The sequence below is a fragment of the Mustela lutreola genome, chromosome X (genome assembly GCF_030435805.1).
Source record: "Mustela lutreola isolate mMusLut2 chromosome X, mMusLut2.pri, whole genome shotgun sequence".
Lineage (NCBI taxonomy): Eukaryota > Metazoa > Chordata > Mammalia > Carnivora > Mustelidae > Mustela > Mustela lutreola.
The window spans coordinates 130694190-130711485 of record NC_081308.1 but is presented as its reverse complement, the minus strand read 5'-3'; the positions used below and the strand labels follow the sequence as shown (position 1 = coordinate 130711485).

The following is a 17296-nucleotide window of genomic DNA, read 5'->3' as shown; positions in this document are numbered from 1 at the left end:
CTTGGGGTGGGACCTGAGAAAGAAAGGTCATTTGTCCCCCATGTAGCCACACGTACATTTTTGGTTGAAATACCCATGCCTTGGAGAGAACGAGAGCCAAAGTTTAATAGACTTTCAGGTACCCCTGCTCTAGGCCCTGAATCATAGTCCCAGGATATGCTTTCCAAATAGACCTCCAAACAGAAGCCCTGGGCGAGACCTGCACCTCCCAAAGTGAGCAAGTGCCCCAGTGAGGAGACCGTCTTCGAACCGTCCTCAGGCCTTCACCAACCTTGCCGATGGCAGCGGTCACAATTCATAATTCTCTTTTATAGTCTTCTCTCTCCTTGGGTCATGCCTGTGTTCCCTGCTAAGATGTCAGTTCCCTGAAGGGAGAGCTGTGTCCTCTGTGGTTACCGACTCAGTGAACAGGGGTGATGGGCAAGTCCATAGTTATCAGGGGCAGCCCTGGGACTCAGGACCAAATGTGTGCATCTCCTCTCACGTGCTGATTTCCAAGTGTCCTCAGCAATCTGGGCTCCAGATGGGAGAGAGTCATGTGTGACTCTCAGCTGCCTGATCCCCTGAGAGATGTTGTCTCACCGCCTACGGGGGCTTCTCAGTGTCCAGTAGACAGCCGGAACCATGGAGGCCCATGAGGCAGCCAGCTTCAAGGTCACACAGTAAGGCCAGGCACCTGAACCCAGTGACTCCTGCATTCCCTCTCCCAAAAGGAAAGAGAGCAGAAGAGCCTGTCCTTCCTGTGGAGTTGAAATGACTCTGACATCTCTTCTGAGCTTGGGCTCCTCCTTCTCCCCTGAAGACTGCAGCATGAGGTCCCCCCCACCAGCCATCTAGGCGCCCCCTCTTACCTGGCCTTCGGGCCTTCCCCAGCTGATGAAAAGGATGTGGCACGACTCCGACCAGAGGGCAGCTCTCTGAGGAAACAGGAGTTGTGAAAAGGGGGCGCCCGACCATCCCAGAGGCTGCCTGTTACGTCAGTAACCTGGCCCACCATTCGCACCTCACCTTCACCTGCCCTGGCCTGCCTCCGCCTGCCGCAGGCCTGCATGGACACGCCCACGCAGCAGCCAGGGCTTTCCCGCCCTGTGACTTCGCTCAGGTCTGGCCTCAGCGGCATTGCTTTCCCATGCTCCGCCCTCCCCAGCTGGCCTGTGGCCACAGGGCCAGGCCGGGGTCGGCGTGGTCGGAGTCCCTCAGCAGCCCTGGATGCTGACAGGCCCCAGCCCAGCCCACGTTTGCCGGCTTACAGGGTGCGGCCCTCCGAGTTGCCCTCCGAGTCGTCCTGCTTGGTGATCCAGCTCTTGTCCCCCTTGAGCGTGGTTCGAACCTTCATCTGCTTGAGGACGTTGTTGCGTTCCTCCTCGCCAGGTGGTAGGGGCTTCCCTGGAAGAGGCGAGGCCAGGCAGCCTCAGAAGAGGAGCCCAGCCCCGGAACCGTGAGGCCTCCCTCCCAGTTCCCCCAGTCTGCTGCTCTCACCCTTAGCGCCGCCTCCGAGAGCTGAGATACTCATGGTGCTTGCTCTGCAGATCCCGTCTCGGCTGATTCGACTGGGCTCCTGGGGGCAAAGGCAAGCACACAGTCTGTCACTTCATCATGCGGTCCCTGACACACCAGGGCCGTCCAGACTCCTTTTGGCCCTGGGAAGCAAGAGCTGACGGAGCTCTGGGTGGTGAGCAGAGGTCAGGGAGTGACCCTGTCAGGTCTGCCCGGAGCTGCTTCCTCTCTCCAGTCTGCCTCAGTGCCCTCATTTGTAAAAAAGTCTACCCTTCAGTACTGCTATGAACGCAGAATGTTTCTGCAAATGCCTGGCACCACCTGGCACAGCAAAGATCTCAGGGCAGTTGGACAGGAGCCAAGCAGCAGGGACTGTCAGCCTGTCCTTGCTGGGCGAGAGGACTCTCAGTGGTCTTCAACCAGCACAAGCCCAACCTGAGAGTGTGCTGCTTTCTTTCTCTTCCTCTCTGTATTCGCGCCCTGCTTCCCTCCTTGCCTCTTCTCTGCCCTCTCGCCGTTGCTTCCCTCATGTGGCCAGTGAGGGGTGGACCACGGTGGTCGCTCTCTGAGGCCTTCACAGCACCATGAAGGTCTTTGCCCCAGAACGGGCTGGGGTGAGGAAGCTGCCTCTCCAGGCAGGGACTAGCGCTGTGCTTCAGGGAGAGTTTAATCCCTGCCCCAGCCTGCCACAGTTGGCACAGTTGGACCTGCCACAGTTGGCACAGTTGGACCTGCCACAGTTGCACAGTTGCAAGCGGGCATGATGAGAAGGAGGGGCTGTGGCTCTGCCAGAAGAGCCCTGAAGCCGGGACTCTCTCCTCTTAGGAGTCTGCCACCCTCTGGGCCTCACCAGGGCCAGGCCCAGAGAGGCCGGACCCTGCTGCCAGCTGGCAAGCCCTCGACGTGTTTCCTTAGAGGTCAGGGGCGCACTAAAATAGGTAAGGCAAGGGCCAAGAGCAAACCAAATTTGCCGCATCAGCAAGAGCTGGCTTTCCCATAAACCACACTGGATGAGCAGTCCAGGAGGCCCAAGCCTGCTGAGTGCCAGGAATGGCACCTCATCACAGTGAATGGCAGCCCCACTGCCCAGCCCCTGACCAAAGTTGCCACGTCAGAGTTCTGCTGAGCAGAACTCATTCCAGAGGTGATCCTTGGACCTCAGAGGTCCAACTCTCCCATCCCAGCAGCCCGTGGAGTAACCCTACTGGGCAGGACACACAGACAGAGTTGCCACCTGGGATCTCAGCCCCTCAGTGTGCTGGTGCCTCTGACTGACTGTGAGACCCTGAGCAAGTCCCTCACCTTCTCTGGGCCCCAGCTCAGGGCCTCCTACTGCTGATTCTTTAGGTTCCTTCAGGAAGTTCTCAGTTTCCCCTTGACAGACCTGTGGCCCACATTGCCTAGAAGTTTTCTGCCCAAATCAGAACAAACCAGGCACCTCCAAAATTAGGACACATGTACACACATGCAGGATGACAGAGACAGAGGGCCCACAGAAACTCACTGGCCAAAGGGACAGAGACATGTGTAAGAGTCCATAGCAAGGCGGAGTGGAGTTGCTTCGGGTCCCATCTTTACAGCTAAGACCCCAATCAGAAGACTCAAGACTTATTGCTCCCACTTCACCATGCAAAGAGCGGGGCTGGTGTTGCATCTCAGAAGTCAAATGTCCTTCTTTGATAGGACAATAAAACTGAAAGAGGGAGGAAATGAGTCTTCCCATGGGACTGAAGAAGGCAGCTCCTTGGACCAAGGAGCCTTTAAAATGGACAGATGGACACATGAGGTTTGAATTCATGTCCCAGCTACAGAGCTGGTTTTTCCCTCACCTCACCACTCCCACCTTCCCCCTCCCCACACAGCCCTGGACCCCTTTCATCTGTTCCCAGACTAGACCTGCTCCCTCTACCAGCCTCAGCAAGGGCAGAGCCGAGGCACCCCACCTCACACGCCAACACACACCCTGCACTGAATACCAGCACTGGAAGCTGGCAGGAGCCATTCTTCTGACTAACCCAACACTCCTCCCAGACCTACCATCCCCTTCATCCCCAATCAATGGACAGTCAGAAAAACCCTCACTACAGACAGGCATCTCTCATGCACTGTTGGTGCATGGGTCAATGGACACATCTTTTCATAGGATACATCTCTATATGTATTGAATACCTTAGCAGGGTAAGACCACTGGGCCTTCAGCTCTCCATCACAACAATCTCTCCTAAGGACACAAATGAGTAAGCAGAATAAAGTATACTAGAGGGGTGGCATCCCAGCGTTGAGTAAAATAGTGAAAATCAGGCAATAATACAAATTCGCAACAGTCATGTTTAAATATATTCTGATCCATTCATCATTCAAGCAAATACTAGGTAGTCATTACAAATGATACTGACATATAATGATATTTAACATGCCTTCATGTTTCCTTATATCAATAAGTGAAAGAAGCTTAAAAAAAAAAAAAAAAAGACATGTAGGGAGCGACTGCGTGGCTTAGTGGATTAAGCGTCCGATTCTCGGTTTCAGCTCAGGTCATGATCTTAGGGTTGTGAGACTGAACCCTACATCGGGCGCCAGGCTCAGAGTGGAGTCTGCTTGAGATTCTGTCTCTCCCTCTCCCTCTTCCTCTCCCCACACTCTAAATAAATAAATAAATAAATAAATAAATAAATAAATAAGATCTTTAAAGAAAGTCCATTACAGTGCACAGGGAAAGAAACACCTGAATGGATATATACCAAAATACTTTGCTCTCCTGTGTATTCTACTTTTCCTATAATGAATGTGCATTGCCTGTGTGATAAAGACTAAACAAACAGTGGTTTAAGCAAGTGACATGGGAGCTGGGACCGCTTGGATAGCCAATGATGGATCTCAAAAGCTGATGCCACGTGAGCAGTGCTGAGGAAGGACTGGGAAGTGAGGAGAGTCACGGATGCAGCGGGGAGTTCTCTCCCTCCCTCAGGGTAGACATCCTGGGTAGGGGCGGTGTGCCCTGAGCCTATAGGGACCCTCTGTGCGGCTCTGAGCCGAGCCTTGTCACCTGAAGGCACACACATGACCTCCTCTAGGATCCTGGGTCCTCTTGGCCCATAGCTCACATAGGAGGGAGAACAGGCAGGTCCCCACACCCACTTCCAGTTTTCCTCTTCTTCTGGGTACTTGGGCTTCTTTCAAACCCTTCTAGGCCCCCCGGGCATATGATACCTGCCATCCAGAAGGGCCAGCTGGCCTGACAGCTCACATCTTTGCTTCTCATCCCTAAGTGGCTTCACATGGCTGTGGCATCGTCCTACTGTCTGGGCCTCCATTTTCTCATCTGTAAAGTGGTGTCAAGCCACCAAGCACATGGATCTACTCATTGGGTCTCATACTGGTAGGATACATCTAAGCCAGAGCATGTGTCGTTGCCTAGAATGTGGTGCCAGCTCTTTTCCATCCCATAGTTTGGGCGTTACAATGCTAGTGGCTGTTGTCATCTCCTAAATGGCCCTTGTGAGTGCATTTCTAGTCAGGACAGCCAGTCTGTGTACGCTTCTAGTACTACAGCTCCTGTTTCGACCTTGATATGGAGAAGTCTCCCGGTACCGTAGGACCTGCCATCTTGCCCTGCTTAGGAACAGTGGCTTATCTGCCACTTTTCACCCTTGCTTTCCCTCATAGAGCAACTCCTTGTGCCAACTCCAAGCAAGGTGCCACAGTCAGACCACACCAGCCTGTCCCAAGGCAGCTCAGGACCAGGTCCACATCCCCTGAGCAGTCCAGGCCACCTCAGACACCAGATGGCCTCCAGCCCTCCCTCTTGGCCCTTGGCAGCCTTCTCTCTACGCTCCCAGTGCCTGCAGATGCTTACTGGGACCACCAGGGGGGGCCTCCTTAGCAAGAAGGAGTGGGGGAGATGGGGACAGGCCCTTCCTGACAGAGATGGCCTCCAGATGTACCTTCCTCCCTACTGCTGAAGCCTCTCAAAGGCTTTCCCGCAACCTCCCAGGAAGGGGCCTCTGGCCCTGATTAGATAGAGAGAAGGAGCTTGCTCTCCCCAGGCCACAGCCAGCCTGGTGTGGTCAGGGAGCGGAGGTGGAGCTGATGCAAGCAGGAGCTGATGCGGGCGGATCAGCAGGAGGGAGGGAGCCAAGTTGCTTGGCTGATGCACAGGAGACAGAGATGGCGAGAGAAGCGGCAGGAGGAGGGGCATCCCCTCACCCCACAAGGACAGGGCGTGCTCTGCCTCCAAGATGAGAAGACTAATTTAGAGAAAACGTTCTGGAATTGCCACCCTGCTTGATTTTCCATGTCGTACACGCCTCTTTTCTCAAGCAGGCTTTGGTGTCTTTGTGGCTACGTCCTTGCCAAATGGCCTCAAGCCCCAGCCCAGGCAGCATCTCCCAGAGGAGCCTTCAAGTGCCACGGCTCCTTGGCTGAAGAACACAGCCTGGTCCCAGTCTCCGCCGCGCTGCACTAAAAATGTCTGCGTTTCGCACTAGCCAGGAAGGAAAGGGAACCATAGGAGAGGAAGAAAGCGTAGAGAAACAGAGCCCACCTCAGTCAGACAGCACAGCATGTGCCCTGGTGGCTGTCTCTGGCCCCCAAGTGTCACCCTCCCTGGAGCCTTGCCAGGCTGCCCCAAAACTGACATGTCCTGTTCCCCCTCTGCCCCCCGTACAATGGGACAGGCTGGCTTCTTCCAGACAACTGGGCGAACACCAACAAGGGGGCAAGGCTGCTGGGCCTGCGAATGTACGCAGCCCGGCCCTTGGTCCCACCGGCCCACCCCAGCCCTGGGGACTGTGGCCTGGGATCTTTGTGCCAAGGGCCTGTGTGAAAGAAGACAGAAGACAATCTGAAAAGGTGGCTGGCTGGGGACTGGGGGAGTGCTGGACACCAGGCAGAGACCTCCTAGGCAAAGTGGAAGGGAAGAAGAACAAAACCCCTTAGCTTCACACGTGAAGGAGCCACAGCCAAAGGACACAGGTGTTGGGGCTTGTCTGAATGTGTGTGTGCCAGGTACTGGCCATGGTGAGCAAGCACGAGCGGGCACACCACAGACAGAAGAGCAAGGGGCAGGACTTCTTCCCCAGAGGTGAGTTTTGACAATCTGTAACCCAGAGGGCTGAGAGGGAGCCTGGCTGTTTTCCCTATGCATACCAACTTTTTGTGGGCCCCATCCTTGGCCAGCAGGAGTCACATGCAGTTCTGTCTTTTGGAACCCGAGCCCACAGCTCAACTCTGGGTTGACCCTTTAACTGTAACTCAGGGCTTGACTGAGGAAGCAGTGGGTTAGGACAAGAGGGTTGCCCACATAGTCAAGCGAGTGATCAAATACAGATGTGGCAAATGACATCTACACGAAGGTATCAAGGCCAACTTCAGGCCACATTTGAGTAAAATTCTCTCTGAGAACTTTCATGGGGCTCCAAAGCAGGGAGCCCTAATAGAGGGACAGCCCATAATCACTTCAGCAAAAATGTAAGTGCTCCTATCCGGTCATGAGGGAAGAGGTAAAATGATGAAAAGTCCCCTGTCGCTCAGCAACTTGTTCCTAAGACGGGTAAGATCAAGTTCATCATCAGTTCTGATGCCAGTTCTAAGATGCCAGTTCTGATCATTCCACTGGGCACTGTTAGGCAGTCTCCCAGAAGACAGCTGGCCTGGCAGGAAGGAGACTCCTTTCTCCCATGGAACCTTGGCTCCCCATCACTGGGTGAGAGAAAGGCCCGGAAAAAGAGATGAGCGGAGTGAGACCACAGGCTGGATATAGCATGGAGCGTGAAGGGGCCAGGGATGCCAAAAGTCAGGGAGTTTGACCCCCGCCCCCATACTGGGTGTGACCCTCACCCAATCCTTTCTGAAGGTACTTGGCCTAATGTCTACGTTTAGACCCAGGCCACCACTCGGGCAGCCAATGGCTGGAATGGTCAAATATTTTATGAAGCAGCCTCCTGTGGCCAGGTCTCACGATGGAGGACATCCTGATTCTCAGTCTCGGTGTCTGGCCAGACGACAGTACACAGACAGCTTGCTTTCCTCCAGCAGGGGCGGGCTTGTGCTGCCGCTCCAAGGATTCCCAGCAGCCCTCCAGGAGTAGGGGGCCCTTCGGAGGCCTGCCAGAGCGGTGGCTGCGTGGCTGGGTTGTGTCCGAGCTCCCTACCCCCAGCCTGCTGCTGAGCAGAGTACCCGGGGACTCCTGCATGGAGGCTAATAGGGCAGGAGGAAGGAAGCGCACCAGCCGGAGGAGACTTGGATCACGGAGGCAAAGATGTAATGTGGAAAAAGAATGTGTGTGGGGGGGGAGTATTTGTAAATGTGCTTTACAGGTAAATGACTTCTACATGAAAGTCTGGAATTTCACCTTCCCGCAGCCCACCCCCAACATCCCAGAATCTAGACTTCTCGGCGTCAGTGCTGGAGCGCCCTGGGAGGCAGCTGTCTGAGGGTCTGAGGGAAGCCAGCCCTCTCCAGAGACAATGAAGAATTCTAGCCCCAAAGGGGCGAAGGGAGCCCATGGCTGCCTGTTCCTCTTGCAGGCCTGGGATTTCTCCTGGCTCTCCTGTGCCCATTTTCTAGTTGTCTACAGGCTAGATACAATGACTGCTTGGGGTGACAGAGCCATTTCAGAGGTGGCTTAGCCTCAAGGGCCAGCTAGGGCTTCTGGGCAGGGCCCTCGGACATGCGCTGTGGAGGCCAGGGGCCTGGGCAGGGCCAAAATGGCGGGGAGAGCGGAGCCCATGAGGTCTCGCTCCAAACAGAACCCCTGGCTCCACCTCCCCTCCCACAGCGTGGGAAGGGGCCCAGCAAAACGGTGCGAGTCCTCCTTCGGGACCTGAGCAGCCTCTGTCCTCCACTCCCTGTACCCTCGTAGCCTGGGAACCAAGCCGGTCTTAAGCCTATCACAGTGGGGCAGAGATGCTATCCCTGTCTGCACACAGCCACAGGGGCCGAAAGGGACTCAGCGGTGATGGAGCCCAGCCCCAGCTCAACCAACTCCCCGCTCCCTGTACCGTCACTGCTGCCACCAAGTCAGCCTTTGCCAGAGCAGGCTTGGTGACAAGGAAGTCCCCCCCCACTTGCCCCTAACGTTGGCCAAAGAATTCCTTTTGTCCTCCTTACAGGTGAGTAAAGCTCACCCAGCCCCGCCTCCCACCCAGCAGAGCTCCAACCCTCCCCAGCTGTTTTCTCCCCTTCCTGTCCCGCCCACACCCAGTGTCCTGAACTCCACCCTCCCATTATCGATGTCCCCATTTTTGATAAGAATATGGAGACTCGGAGAGGAGAAAGCATTTGCCCAAGGCCACAGTTTCATTTATTCAACAACCATTTATGGAAAGTTGGCAGCCAGGCTGGGTGCTAGGCAGACAGACAGACAGCCAGCCAGGAACCTACAGCTGCCCTTCTAGGGCATTGCCAGAATGCTGCATGTCCCCAAGGAAGTGCCCATGGCTCAGGCCTTCCCCAAAGAATGAAAGAATGAGTAGGAACTCAGCAGGCAGAAGTAGTGAGACAAATCCTGGGTCTTTTGTTTTTTTAGTCTAAACCGGGCACAGCCTGATGTAAGCCTTTCCACCCATTCTCGTGATTAGAACCCCTTGTAACATCAAGCTCTCTGGAAAACTGACGTAGTCTTTAAAAAGTAGTGCGTGCGCTGAGCCAATGATCACAGGAACCAGATGAAGGGGTCCAAGGCCAGGACCATCAGTGACAATCTGTGGCAGCACGGGACCTGCCCACCACTGGCCCCAGAGGCCACGTCTCCTCTCTGACCCGGGACATGGCCACAGGGCCCCAGAGCCACCTCTACCATCACCACCAAAGGCTCCACTTCTTGGCTCTCTCTTGAAGTGGGAAGTGAGCATCCCATGGGAAAAACCTAGATGGTGCTCCAGAAAGTGACCTCTGGGTCCCTCTAGAATCCAAAACTCCTGGGACATGTGCTTAAGCTGTATGTTCCTGCCTCCCCACATTAAGAGTTTGACAATGGGCCTCTTAACTTTTCGTTTTTCAGAACCTTCTCTGCCCAGACCTGTCCCTCCTGCTTTCCTACCCCTCCACCTTCTCAGTTCTCAGTCACTGCTGTGCCCCAGCACCCAGCACAGGCAAGTAATCAGCAAACACCCAATGAGTCTCTAGCGAGTTCCCTTCCATGCCTCAGTTTCCCTTTCGGAAAAAAGACCTGACACTAGCCCTGCCCACTTTCTGACCTCTCCATGGCCACTCCTCAACGAATGTTACTGTCACACATGTGTCCCTAAAGAAAATCCTCAGAAGAGTTCACGACAAATAATTTGACTGTGGTAGACACTATACGCATCATTGGGACAGACTAGCATTGATTTTTTAAACCCTTTTTCTTTAGGTGGGGAGCCCACATGCCTCCCAGCCCGGCCCAACCTCCCCCCAGGGGACACTGTGGTCTTGGCTCCCTTCTGCAGCAGTGACAAAACCGAGGCCTCCCCAGAGGTTGTGTGATCTGCTCAGGTTTGTCCCACCGGACGGTGGCTGAACTGGGGTTCGAACCCAGACTGGCCTCTGAGCTGCTCTCTCACCACTAGGCTGTTCCAGCACACACTAGTGTGTTCCAGCACACACTCGACGACCATTCATCTCCTTGCTCCGCTTCCTGAGCTCCCGCCAGCTCAATGACTCTCAGAAGCAACGACGCCTACTTCCCCCAGGTGCGGTGCCCTTGTCCTGCCAGCCAGGTGCCTGCAGCCAGTGGAAATGGATGCGGAGGCCCTGATGATGTCCAAAAGTCTGGGCCACCACGAAGCTGCTCTTCAGAGCTCTGAAGTCCTGGGAAACAGCTCTCCTCTTCTCCAGCCAGGGTCCCAGCCCCTCCTAGGAGGGCCGGGCTGTGGGGGCAGCCTCGGGGCTCAGCAAGCAGAAAGCAGGCCGGCGCTATGCATGGGCTGTGGCTCGAAGCAAGATCCAGACGGAAGGGATCAGTCCCCGGGGGAGGCCAAGTGTGGAAGGAAGGAGGCAGGCTTCCAGCTTCCAGAGGACACTGAGCCAGATTTGGGACTTTTCTTGGCATGAGACAGGACGGTCCAGGGACCAGGGCTGCTACATGTTGGGAGGATGCTGGGGCACCAGGCAGAAGCACAAGGGGTGCCAGGCGTGCTGAGGGAGGCTGAGGTGAAACACGGGCCACCCCTGAGCTCACTGCCCTCAGGTGGGGGACGGTCTGAGATCAGGACTCTAACTGAGGAGGAAGTGAGGCAGACACTTTCGATGCCGGCGGTAGCTCCCTACTGAGTTGCTGTCCATCTTCCAAGCCAGACTGTCACTCCTTGGGGCAAGGCGGACATCTGATTCCTCTCCAGGCCGCCACTGCCCGGCTCTGGGTAGAACATATAGGGGCTTGGGAAGAACTGCCTTTGGTTTTTCAGGAATAAGAGAGAGGCTAGACTCATGCAACCTCAAAGGATATGGAGACCTTGACCTGGCAGCTGCTGATTTCCTCACCTTGCTTCCAAGCCCTCCTTCTCCAAGAAGCCTTCCCTGACCCTCCGAGTCAGAGTAGCTTGTGTTTACACCACTCAGAGCTGCAGCACCCAGTATGGTCATGGGCCACCCGTGTCACTGAGTTGTGAATAGCCAAAGGTTTGAAATGTACGCTGAGTGCTGCTCTGGGGACCTTCCACCAGTTTTCCACAGCTGCGTGTAGAGCCCCCAGGCAGGCCAGAGCATCTGAAGTCCTGGCCAGGAAGGCACAAGGGCCGAAGCCCATAACTGGTGGAAGGAGGGGGGAGGGCAAGTGAGGTGGATCTGCTCCTTCCCATCTGGGATGGCCCAGGGGTAATGAGACAAACAGCGCAGGTACCAAGGCCAGCCAGCAAGCTGGCCTCTGGTCTGTGCATCTGTGTCCTGGCTAGATGCTTCTAAGTGGCAAGCAGGGCGTCTGAGCCGGCCCCTGGGCTGCCCCTGATTTTTCAGATGGGGCAGTGGAGGCCTTGGAAAGGTAGGACCATCCCCTGCTCCCCCTTCCACCCAGACTTGCCCTGCAGCATTAGGTGAGCTGGTGAGGAGGGAGCAGGAACCCAGAGCCCTTCCCCGCTGCCCAGCCTAACCAATCAGCGCATGGGACCCTGCTTCCTGTCCCCAGCCAGGTACCGCGACCAGAAATCTAAAGGGCCATGAGACTGAAGCTAGAGTGGGTCCAGATGCGGGAGGGGGTGGGAGGGGGCTCCCTCAGGGTTCACAGAGTGTGATCCTAAGACGCACAGCCTTCCACAATGTCAAAGCTAAGGACAAACGGCTCAGGGAGAATACAATTCCTACCACACAGCAGATGTTCCAGAGCCCAGTCCCCAGTCACACTGAACTCATCTGGGCCCCCAGGAGGCCTGGGTGGGCGGAGGACTGATGTGTTCCTTCCTTGGACTGACCGAGCTGCCCAGGTGCCCCCAGCTCAGAAGTGGCAGGTATCATTCTGCCTTTCCAAAGAGGACAAGGCTCTTGGCTCCCCTGCTCCCCTCCAAACAATTCGGCCACAGAGCCTGTTGATAACACCCGGTGACACTTGATTCGGCGCCTTCTGTCTGGGACAGCTACCTTTCTGGTAGCCTTCCAGGAGGTTGCCCCGTGGCGAACGCATCCTCATGACAAGCAACCCCCCAGCCTCCGGCTCTCAGTGCTCTTACCTACGAAATGGACATGTGAACTAGCTGATCTGAAATGTCCTGATTCTTTTGCCTGCAGATCAACTCTCAGAGCACCCTGGCCCCAGGCCAATCCCTCTTTTCCAGAGATGACTTCTTTGCCTCTCTAGGTTAGTATCTTTGCTTACAGTGAAAAACCAGTAAACCAAGTGCCTTGCCTCCCTGGTGGAAGCCCAGGAGGACTGCGTGGAGCGGTTGAGGATTATGGAAGGGGAAACTGAGGCCCTGAGCCTTTCCTGCCACCTGGCTGGCTATGGGCCAGGCGCCCCCCCCCCCGTGCCCCCCCCCCCCGCTGCCTCTCCACGGGCCGCGCCAATGGCGACTCGACAGCCCTACCTGGCACAGGTGCCCAGCTCGCGGGGCGGGCAGAGGGTCGGGCGGGCAGGAGGCGCGGGCTCCCTCAGGTGGACAGCGCCCAGCCAGGCCGGGCCGGGCCGGGCCGGGGCGGCTGGTGCGGGGCAGCGGGCGGCGGGTGCAGCGAAGAGCGCGCAGGGCAGCGAGGAGGCGCGGACTGGGCTCCACCCGCAGGAGAACAAACAGGTTTGCACCGGCGCCCAGTGCCTCGCCCCTCGCCCCTCCCCTCGGCCGGCCCCCTTCCCCTGCCCTGTCTTGGGGTAGGTAGATGCGCCTGGCACATTCCGCACATTCTCCCGCCAGTGTCCTCGGCCGGCCCGCCCCTTCCCAGCCCCGCCCCGCGGGGCTGCTGGAGAAATCAAGGCCGGGGCTCCCCTCGCCGAGCCCAGAGCAAGCTCCAGAAGGCTCTGCCACGGTGGAGAACTTCAGACAAATTCCTTCGGGCTTGCGGCCCTAGGCCGGGAGGTCCCCGCCACACGAAGGGCCCCGGCGGCCTATTAGGCCTCTGCCCGCACCCGACGGGACCCGGCCCCCACTAGGGCGAATGACTTCCACAGATGCTGTGGGTTAATGCTGTTGAGAACTACTGTTCCTAGATCCATTTTACAGATGAAAATCCCAGACAGGGTCGGGGAGGGGGGGTCGGGGGCCCAGAGGCTGAGGTCATACAGGAAGTCCCAGAGGCTGGGAAGGAGAAGAGTGAGGGGGCCGGGCTCACCGGAGGCACCAGGGAAGTTCGCCCCCTGGAAGGCCATGCTTCGAGCACCCAGTCAGCAAGCAGGGCCACCTCACAGGGGGCACATCCAGACCCCTAGGGCCAGTGCAGTTTGATAAGTGCCATTCATTCATGACACTGAAAGACATTGACTCATGCTTAGGGAATTCTTGCTAAGTACAGGGCTCGGGGCTAGGGGCTAGGAAGGAGGAAGCATCAGAAGAAGCCCCAACCCTACCTATGGGTGCAGGCAATGCCTCCGATGCGACAGTTGGCCAATGTGGGCCTATCAGGATGACGGGCTCAAGGCTAGGTCCCCAATGGCCTCCAGTGCATAGACTCCCGTGCACACCCACTGCCACCACCTAGTCCAGACGCCTGCAACTCTCAATGGCTTCCCGTTGCTCTCAGGATAAAAGCCAAACTGTAAGGGGGCCCAAGGAGATGTGGTGCAGATCCAGCCACACTCCCCTCCTTCTGCCTTTTGAATCAATTGCAAGTCCTAGTCATCTGAGCCGTCACTGGGGCACAGAGACAAGCACAAGGGGTCAGAGAGGAATTGCAGAAGGCGGGGATTGAAGGGTGATTGAAACTCTGGAAGTATTCTCATTTTCTCTTCCTGGGTTTTGTCAGGTGGGGAGGAGATGACCCTGTGTCCGTGTGACGACGTGTGTGGGGATGGTGACAGGGGAATTATATATAAAGTCACTTTGGTTCCTCTGTCTCTTGCCAGTCAGCATTTTTCTGCTTCCAGTCTGGTGACCAGCATCGAACGCCTTCCCATCCCCCACCTTGGGCTGCTGGTGGCCATGGATTTTGCTTGGCATCGTAACTCTTAAATATACCCACTGTATGACCTAAGATGTGTCACATCCTCTTCCTGGGCCCCCTTCCCTTTCAAAAAGCCCTAGCTTAAAGATGTGGAATGTGGAGGGCAGAGTGATGGGATAGATCTAAGGGTGAAGGAGAGGGTGGCCCTTGCCTCCCAAGGCGCGGGCTCCCTCAGGTGGACAGCGCCCAGCCGGGCCGGGCAAAGGGCAAGTTTGGTCCAGAGCCTTAAGTGTGGGTGGCTCAGCTAGGAGCACCAGCACAAGTGGGGTCCAAAGACAGCAGTGGCCACTCAATGAGGGCTGTCCTTGGTTGGGCTGCCCTGGGGCCTTGAGCTCTTCCCATGTCCCAGGTGACTCAGCCCTTACCCAGGCCAGATATGCCACAACAGCACCAGCCTTTGGTCCACTCCTCCCTCCCTCGCGGGCTGCCAGGCCCTTCAGCTGATCTCGCCCACAAACGGGTTTGACTCGAATGGTAACTGCCTTGCCCTACCCTGCCCTGCCTTGCCCACCTGTTCACTGCCCCAACAGAACCCCCCCAACCCCTGCCAGGGCCACCCCCAGCCACCTCAGCCAGGCTTCAAGGCCCGGCCAACCTCATCAGCCTCTTCTTTGACTCCTTGTCCTCACAGACCGGGATCCAGACACACCAAGTACTTTCACAACACTGTACAAGATGTGTTATTTGTAGTGACCTTCTACCTACTCCTAGTCCCAATATTGGCTTCTTTATGAACTTCACCTTGGCCTACGACTTGAGGGCCAAGACCCTGTGGCTGTTGGCTGCCTCCAGACTGGGCTCTACCCCTGCTGGGCTTGCAAGGCAGAGGCAGGAGAGGACACGTGACAACCTCTCCGAAGCAGGGGGGGGGGGGCGGTCACAGCCCATGAGCAGGCAAGAAGACAGATTCTTCTAGGAGACTAGGTTGAAGGCGAGGAGGGGGATAAGTGGCTGTGTGGAAGCAACTGGCCAGCAGTACTCCTAAGCGCTAGGGAGGCTCCAGGGCCGGGAAAAAACTCCGGCAAGCCAGTGTAGCCAAAAAGTTCCCAGGCTCAGGAAGGGGGCTAATGGGTGGGGCTCTGAAAGCTGTCAGGCCCCAAAGCCCCAGCACAGCATCCTCATATTAGAGGGGACTGGAGACAAAACCCTGACCCAGACCCTGCCCAGACAGGGATGGCATCTAGCTGAGGCCACACAGACGGTCTGAAACCAATCTAGGACTAAAGCCAGGTCCCCAGTTACTCTGGATGGAGCCCCTGTCACTCAGGTTCACGTGTGGGGAGGCCCGGGCTCCTGTTTGCACCCCAATTCCCTTCTTCCCTCCCTCCTTCCAGGGCTCACCCTGCTGCCTCATCTTCCTAAGCTCTTCAACCAGTTTCCACTTGCTGGGTGACTCCGCCAGCTCCAAGCAGGGTGGGTCGCCTGAGGCCAGGGGTCCCCAGGCATGGCTGCACTCATAGTGGCCCCTACGGAGCTCTGAACCTGCAGGGCCAGACCTCTGAATCTGTAACCAGCTCTCCAGGTTCCTGGGAGCTGATCCAATCTGCCTGTGAGACCCCGCCTGCCCAGTCTTGCCTTTGAGGAGCCCCCGCCCTGCCCTCAGCCTGTATTCCCAGCTATAGGGCTGGTCCCCTTCCCTGGCACAGATGTATACTCTCACTCACCAAGTGTCCCCTTTGGGCCTCCTGTTCCCCACCACACTGCCACACCCTCCACCCACTTAGAGACCAGTCAGACCCAGTCCTGTCTTGGAGCAGCTCCGAGTCTGATGGGAAAGGCAGACCAGTTCAGTTCCAAGGGGAGGAATCTATGCCTTGGGATTTCTTGCTCTGTGGGCAGTGGCCCTACTGGGAGCAGGGAGATCAGGCCATGCAGGTCAGGGCCAACTTGACATCTCCCACCCCTATAGGCTGGACTGTCCAGTGCTTTTGACTAAGTCCAAGAAACACTCTGCCATCAGTTTTGGCCTATGTGACCTGATACCCCAGAACTCAGACTGCTTCTCGTCTCTGGCTCTGAAGCAGTCCCAGGCCAGGCCCCCAGAGCACGAGTGCACAGGCTGAGCCAAGGCCTCGCTGGCAGATAATCCTCGCATGCCCTGAAGAATGGCTTTTTGCTGCTTTAAGAATCATCCACAGATCGGAAAAAGAATGTTCTAATTGGAAAACCTCCCCGCCATGGTTTTCCGGAGTTTTAGTACAGTTGGCCGGCAAGGAGGCCCCAGGGATGAGGAGGAGACAGTGGGCTCCCTGCCCAGTGCCCCTTCATCCCCAAGCTCAGCTACTCTGGGCAAGGGGCCATGCTGAGGGTCCCAGCGACAGGGGAATTTGGAGGCTGTCTGGCCCTGCTGAGAGCCCCTCCCCCAAGCCAGCCCCAAGCCCTGCCCCTTAGAGGCCCTGCTAATGCCCCAGAAGCAGCCCAGACTCTCAGGACCCACTTGAAAGACTGATTTCCACTGCTCTGTGAGTACTGGCCCAGAAGAAAAATGGCGTGGAAGCTACCACCTGCTCAAAGAACAGGAAGGCCAGACTTGGTGTTGGGGTGTGTGGAGAGCCTCCGACATGACTGGTGTTCTGGGCTGGAAGACCTGGGGGGGGGGAGGGGCGTGGAGATGCAGGCTGCAAGGGAAAACTGACCTCGGAACAGCTAGGTCTGCGTGGCAGGGATCAGAACTCTCACTCAGGGACCCTGCTAAGCTTGGCCAGGTTAAACCACTGGCCAGTAGAGCTGAGCCCCCAGCAACCTGTGGGTCTGTCCAGCTCCAAGAGTTTCTGATTTGTTCTTTTTGGTTAAGCATTTCCTCGCACTTGGGAAATGCCTACCTGGGAAGGGGAAATGCAGGGGATTCTTGAAACTCTTTTACACAGGAAAGCCAGGTCACTGTGACTCACCTCTTTCAGGATGTATGCTTTCCTATTCGTCTTTTCTGGAAACCTCCCTGAGTGCTTAGCTGCCTTGATCTCCTCAAGAGAAATAGCCTTTGAGACACTGGATGGAAGAGTTCAGAGACTGCCTGAGCAGGGTCAAGGAGCGGCTGGCCAAAGCCCTCGTGGGTGGAAACTCACATCTCGGCATAGCAAGAAGGGTCTGGCTCTCATCACAAGGGATCAGGAAAGCCAGGATGTGGGGAGGAGACAGTGGGAGTGAGGAGGAGACAGGATCTGTGTCCTGTTCATTCCATTTGGCCCCAGTAACCTGTACCTGTACCTTGACCAAATGGCTCTAGGCTCCTTGGCATCCC

General features: G+C 56.6%; 1 protein-coding gene across 8 annotated transcripts in view; it reads right to left on the bottom strand.

Moving 5' to 3' along the window:
• The window catches only part of ZNF185 (zinc finger protein 185 with LIM domain), a 44026-nt gene extending 31367 nt beyond the window's left edge, over positions 1-12659 (bottom strand). For 2 of the 8 annotated variants that reach the window (XM_059157712.1, XM_059157713.1), the window contains exons 1-4: positions 12492-12659; positions 1480-1558; positions 1251-1386; positions 852-917 (exon numbers count right to left, since the gene is read on the bottom strand). In XM_059157712.1, the coding sequence (XP_059013695.1) occupies positions 852-917; positions 1251-1386; positions 1480-1513 (236 nt within the window). In that variant the 5' untranslated portion in view covers positions 1514-1558; positions 12492-12659. The remainder of the gene's footprint in view (positions 1-851; positions 918-1250; positions 1387-1479; positions 1559-12491) is intronic. The other 6 variants (XM_059157717.1, XM_059157714.1, XM_059157715.1 and 3 more) reach the window with 4 other exon arrangements.
• Positions 12660-17296: the final 4637 nt, after the last annotated feature.